The sequence below is a fragment of the Stegastes partitus genome, unplaced genomic scaffold (genome assembly GCF_000690725.1).
Source record: "Stegastes partitus isolate 25-593 unplaced genomic scaffold, Stegastes_partitus-1.0.2 Scaffold94, whole genome shotgun sequence".
NCBI lineage: Eukaryota > Metazoa > Chordata > Actinopteri > Pomacentridae > Stegastes > Stegastes partitus.
This window is the reverse complement of record NW_007577825.1, coordinates 587,571-593,570: the sequence shown is the minus strand read 5'-3', so window position 1 is coordinate 593,570 and position 6,000 is coordinate 587,571. Positions and strand designations below refer to the sequence as shown.

General features: G+C 40.8%; 1 protein-coding gene across 2 annotated transcripts in view; it reads right to left on the bottom strand.

The window, feature by feature from the left end:
- Window positions 1-800: 800 nt before the first annotated feature.
- Window positions 801-6,000, bottom strand: part of mta1 (metastasis associated 1) — a 50,236-nt gene continuing 45,036 nt past the window's right edge. Inside the window, exons 17-18 of one of the 2 annotated variants that reach the window (XM_008277300.1) lie at window positions 5,469-5,617; window positions 801-1,737 (exon numbers count right to left, since the gene is read on the bottom strand). In XM_008277300.1, the coding sequence (XP_008275522.1) occupies window positions 5,508-5,617 (110 nt within the window). In that variant the 3' untranslated portion in view covers window positions 801-1,737; window positions 5,469-5,507. The remainder of the gene's footprint in view (window positions 1,738-5,468; window positions 5,618-6,000) is intronic. The other variant, XM_008277301.1, reaches the window with a different exon arrangement.

The window sequence follows — 6,000 nt, the reverse complement described above, 5'->3', positions numbered from 1 at the left end:
GTTTGAAATTCAGAGATTGCTGAGGCCATGTTTGAGAGGGAAACAGTGGATTTGAACACACTGACACTAAAAGTGATCACTTTGTGGCGGGTAGCTGCACCTAATTAGGTCAATAAGACTCTGGTGAATAGGATTATACAGGTTTGAGTATAAATAACGGTTGTATGTGTGCCTCAGTTAAAGCTGTAATCAATGTGGAGCTGCAATTTTCAGGCAAGGAAAAAAAAAAAATCAGATGTTGAGCCGGTTAAATGATTCTGATATTCTTACTTTTGTTGCCATATTTTCCTCAATAGTAAACACTGTGTGCATGTATTATATAATCCACATATTCAGTTGTTGGATGTGTCACTCAAAATCAAGATTTTTTTCAAAAGTTAGTTTAAATGAGGAGTTTTTCTTTTAAAATCCTTTGTTTTTACTACAACCAGTGGTGGGGATTGATTCATCCTCCATCACTTTCATTTATCTTTTGCTTTTCTCCCAAGATTTACCTTCTTTTCCCAAACTGGGTACATGTGCTGACCAGTTGAATTGAGACTTTTAGATGTGAATTTTGTCTACTATGATAGAAATTTCCACTTTACCTAAAAATGTTGTCAGTACAGGTATGAAGCATTAGATAGATACGTTAAAAATGACCGTCTAGGATGTCTTGGATGTTGGTATTGTTCAGTATTTTCCTGTAGCAGCTGATATAACCACTGGTGTTTATATCTGTCATGCAGCAGATTAAAAAAAAACAAACTCTACGAAGACAAAGCCACGAATAAATGTAAAATAAACACACTGACAAGCGATTGGACATGAAAGCAGAGCGCATTCCTGCTTTTTAGTTGTTTTTTTTCAGATGTTTGCTTACAAAACATGTTTCTGTTTTAGGAATGAAAAGTTTCCGTCATTTTGCATATACCCCGTTTGCATACCTGTGGGAGTAAGAAAAACAGGTAAACACCAGCTTGAAAATAGAACATTCAGTGCAAGTTTTGACACCTTTCACCTCCGTGCACAGACTCCAAAAAGAAGAGGGAAAAAAATCAATTATCTTTTTTTTTTTTTTAATTACATTATCGAAGCATAGATGCATTACTTGTGAAAAAGGTAGAAAAAACACCAAGTCTTTCTCAATAAGTTAAACCTCTCTGGCCGAAGAACAGGGGCCGGCTCACACAACAGAAATTTTTTCCTGTAAAGCATTCAAATTCAGTGAAACGAAAAAAAAAAAAAGACAAGTTGAACTCATGTCGCTGAAATAAAAGTGCGTCTCCTTTTTGACTTTAACTTGTTTAAAAAAAAAAAAAAAGAAACAAAACAAACAAAAAAAACAAAACAAAACACAGAAGATGCAAGTGGCTTATGTTACTTTCCTTCCACCCTTTTCCACAGGGTTTTTTGCAAGCATTTTTCATGAAACTTCACAAGTTCCATCGTTTGATCGACAAACAATAAGCTGAGTTATAGTTGGTAAAAAAAATTATAATAACAATAACAATAATTACAAAGACAGTAATAACGAGAAATGTAAGTAATAAACACAGTCCTGTACAGTCAGGCTCATCTTCTGATTGACCGCAGCCAAACTGATCGATTATCGATTGGTCTTCAGCAGTCTGACAGACCCGTGCTGACTGAAGAAAGGTGGCCAATGCAGTCGTCTCCTCTCAGCTTCAACTTCCCTCAGCTGCCCTCGGTTATGGTTTAGTGGAAAAAGCCTTTTCCATTTAATGTCCCCCTCTGCTGTAAAAAACAAACAAAAAGAAAAAACACAAGGAAAGGTTGTTACGAACAGCTGTCTTGACTACAAATGACAGTTAAGTGTTAAATGCATCTTACTCAGCATGATTAACTGTGTCCTCTATTAACCTCAGTAGCAATTCACAGCTGCTACACATCTAATATCTACTTTATTTCTCTACATTCAAATGACACCTGCAATAACTGAGTTGTTTTTGGCCACCTTGGGGCAGCAGAAACAAGCACAATATTGACACATTATCATCTATTTAGTTGGTTGGTTGAACTTGTTAGCAAAAGGTTGCTCATTTACACATAAAGCAGAAAAACATACTCATTCCCCTGGAGTCGAGCTTCTAGCCTCTTTTTCAGCTGCTGTCTTCTGAGGGAGATCGTTGTCTCTTTAGCTGCTAAATGCTCCACTGTTCTCTCTAGCTAGCTGCTAACTAACTAAGCCCTGCAGAGGATAGTTAGAGGGGCTGAGAGGGTCATCAGTTTCCTTCACCTCTGTCCAAGAACTGTTCCAGAGCTGCTGAACATTGTCAGGGACTCCTCACGCCTTCTCCATAAACTGTTTGAACTGCTGCCATCAGGTAAACGTTTCCGGAGCGTTAAAGGAAGAACCTCCAGACTGATCGACAGCTTCGTGCTACCAGCTGTCAGAATGCTGAACTGCTGATCTGGATATGCAACCACTTCTGTATTTAAATCCCTTTAAGTTACTGGATCCTGAAGGAACGCTCTCCCATCTTGTCTGTACTGCTGTTGATGTACAGCAAAATGACAATAAACTAGATTTTTTTTGATAACTGTCTGTTATTTTGGTGCTGAGAAGATCAAGAGTTTTTAGAGCTCTGCTGCTGTAGCAAAAATGATGTTACGAGTGCAGTAAACCAACAATAAAGTTCAGGCTGATCAGTTAAATAATGCTGAAAGTCCCTGTAAAGCAGAGGGAGCAGCAGGCTGTTTCTCATGGCTACACTATAATTTTAAACTTTATTACTGGTATTGGAGAGGTATTGATTGCAGCTGCTTTAAGGGTGCTTTCGTGACTAGCATGTTTAGTGCAACTCAGTTATAATCGTCTGTGTTTGCCCATTTAATGCAGTTTGTTGAGGCCTTGTGGACATGCAACGACAAGGATGTGTTGTTATTATTTGGTTTCGTAGTCCACTGGGCCGACTCTGTTCCACACACATGTAATAAATCATATCTACGTCTTCCACATCGTCACACCACTGCACTTGTAGCGCAGCCGCAGATTGTGGGCTGCATGAGGAAGCCCTGGGGGAGTTTACTTTTGCTGACTCTGGGAGGTGACAGTAGAGGACTGCATTGAAACTGGGACCCCGTGGGATTCCGCGCAAATCTGGCAGTCGTGGGTGGTTTGAACTGTGCTGTGGGTGGGAGAGGGCGGTCAAACAATACAGAGGTGGGATTTACTGCAACTAGAAGGCTGGGGTCGACAGATGAAGCTGACATTAATATTAAAGCACGTTTTTACAATATAAAAGCACAGCAAGGCAAGTTTGACGTGAATAAATTTGTTAGTTTTATTGAGAAAGATAGAAAAGAATTGGACTTTGCGGTCACTAATGTGTTTGATATTCAAACAACAATCCATGTAAGTGTTAACATACGGCAGGTCCCTCTGAGTCGAGGTGACACCTGCTTTAATCATCCACGTCATAGTCATAGACTGTATAAAAGATGGACGTAGCTACCGTGACGTCATCCGTTGGTTTCTGCACTGAGAAAATGAAGCCAGGGTTTTGCTACTTCCTGGTTGACATCTTGGATTTTTGGAGCCAGTGACGCAAAAATTGTCGGAGGTAGGCGGAGTCATAGGGGCAGCGATTGGTCAGACGGATTGAGAGGCGGGCCCTCTCTGCCCGCCCACATTTACCGCCTTCTGCTCGCTTCGTCCCTTGCCCCGCAAAATGTTGACGACTTTTTAAAAATTCAGTATTGATTTATTTTCAGATTGGCCACCTGATCTCTGGACTTGACCTTGAAAACTAATGAAAAAAAAATAATCCTGAGCTGTAGGAATGCAGTATTTCATGATCTGGGATCACTTCTTTTCCAATTCCCGTCTATGGGAGCCAGGGCTTTTTGGAGCCAGGACTAGCGGACGTAGTGATATTGTAGGTTTTTGACACTTCCGGGTTGACTTCATTTTTCAGGGCCGGTTGCCACGTCCATCTTTTATACAGTCTATGGTCATAGTAAACGCTCCGTCGAAGATAAAGCACTTTATCTTTCACATATTAAACAAAATACTATTGAGAAACTCAGAGGGTCTTAAGCCACTTCCAAGCACATGAAAATGAAGAAGACCAGAGGTGTGCTGAGCATGTTTCCTATTCAAACTTCTTTAACTCATCCCACAAAGCGATCCAGAGATGAGTGTGTTGTATGTTTTAATCTTTGAGATGTAACTCCCTCACTGTATCCATCCTCCGGTAATAACAGGGTAAAAAATCCTGATCTGTTCATCATCATTTACGACACGCCGTGTTCACTCAAATGGTGACCGGGGCATTTATTTATCTCAGCTGCAGAAGGTAAGAAGACGCGCCACATGCGACGACAAGCTTGACGGGATTAAAGGGTGGCGAAGCAAAGTGGATCAGCATGAATCAATCAAGCACCACCACTGGAAAGTAATAGTGGTAAAAATAGCATGTTTATATTGTTTAATGTATTAAAAGAAAGCGGCACAAATGAGCTGTGTTTGAAGGAGTTTAGTCACCCGTGTTTTTTTCAACCTGTATTTTAGGGGCGGCATTTATTTGTTCGTCTTGCCCACATCCATCCATCCATCCATCAGGGATCCAGTTTTCTATTGACAAAGTTTTTCCTCGAGGAAATACGGCATACAGTGCAGCTGCAGTCTTCACTAATACTGACTGTAATCCATTATTGCTTTAGAGCACTTTGTGACACCAGAGAAGGAAGATAAACACCCCAAGTTCAGGGCAGATGTGCTGCTATTCTCCAGAATTTACCCACATGGGTCCACGTAACACTGATGAAGCAGGACGTCGTCATTGTTTGAAAAAAAAATCACAGTAAACAGGTGTGAACGCAGCTGAAATCCCATATTGCTCATTCATTTCTGTAGGTGTTATTTATTACTTTGTAGGTTTGACTTAAGAGCTTTGCTTTATTCATACTAGATTTAAACAATGTCTTCTTTTGTTAGTCATTTGTCTAACTTAATTATTTGTTTTTGAATATTTACTTCATTGAATTGGTATTAATTTGGTTGTGCTTAGAGAAAACTGGATGGAGCTATGAGCCCCTCAGCTTATACGGGTGGGTGGGAAGCCGTGGGGGTGGGGTAAACCTGAGTGGGCCTTTGTTTTTGTTTTTCTTCCACCAGCACAAGAGATGCAGCAAGAGTCGTGACTTTTGTTGTTTTGCTTGCTTGTAATGAATGAACAAACCTTAAGGAAATGAAAAACCTTGTATTGGGCAAAGGGCATCTTTTGCCAGCGTACACTACATCCCAGTGGTGCAGCAGTGGTCATTTGAGCTTAACGTTTACGATTTTAATGATTTTCATTCTTGAAACATGTCCACTACAGTTTTTTAAACCTTGTAGCGAACGTGAGTGCCGATCTTAGTGTAAGAGAACACCACATGATCAGAAAGCTACGACCAAAGAGCCAAATAAATTAAAACCTACATATATTGTCAGAGAAACCTCGCAGCGCTGCGTGTCTCACCTCACAGGGTTTGCAGTAGAGGTCGTTCCCACGGAGCGTTCAGTCCAGTTCGTGTACCTCATCCTGCAGGGAGGCTGAGGGCCGCCCTGCGTCACTCATCCGTTTGGCCATAATGTCCCACTGTGGAGTCAGGGCTTTGGATTTGGTACCTGCACATCAAGAGGAGACTGCAGTCAGTCTGCTGCTACTACAAGGCATACTGAAGGATAATTTTATTCTGCCCCCTAGTGGCTCAATAGAGAACTAACTTCTTTAGTAAATCAGCCAAATGGAAAGCCACACATGAGCAAACCTGCCTTCGTCCTTCAGTACTCGGGCATAATCATGTAAGTAATATACACATAAATAAAATCTCAATCCTCCACAGCACAACTGCCATCAGGCCTCTGTGTTTCACTTCTGTTTCCATCAGATCACCAGCAATCAGATTATTTTATCAATATCTGAAGAGCAGAAAGTAGAAAAGTTAGGTCATGTGGATGTTAGTTTTGAACCTTTCACCCGTCTTTCTAAACATGCTCTTGCTTTGGAC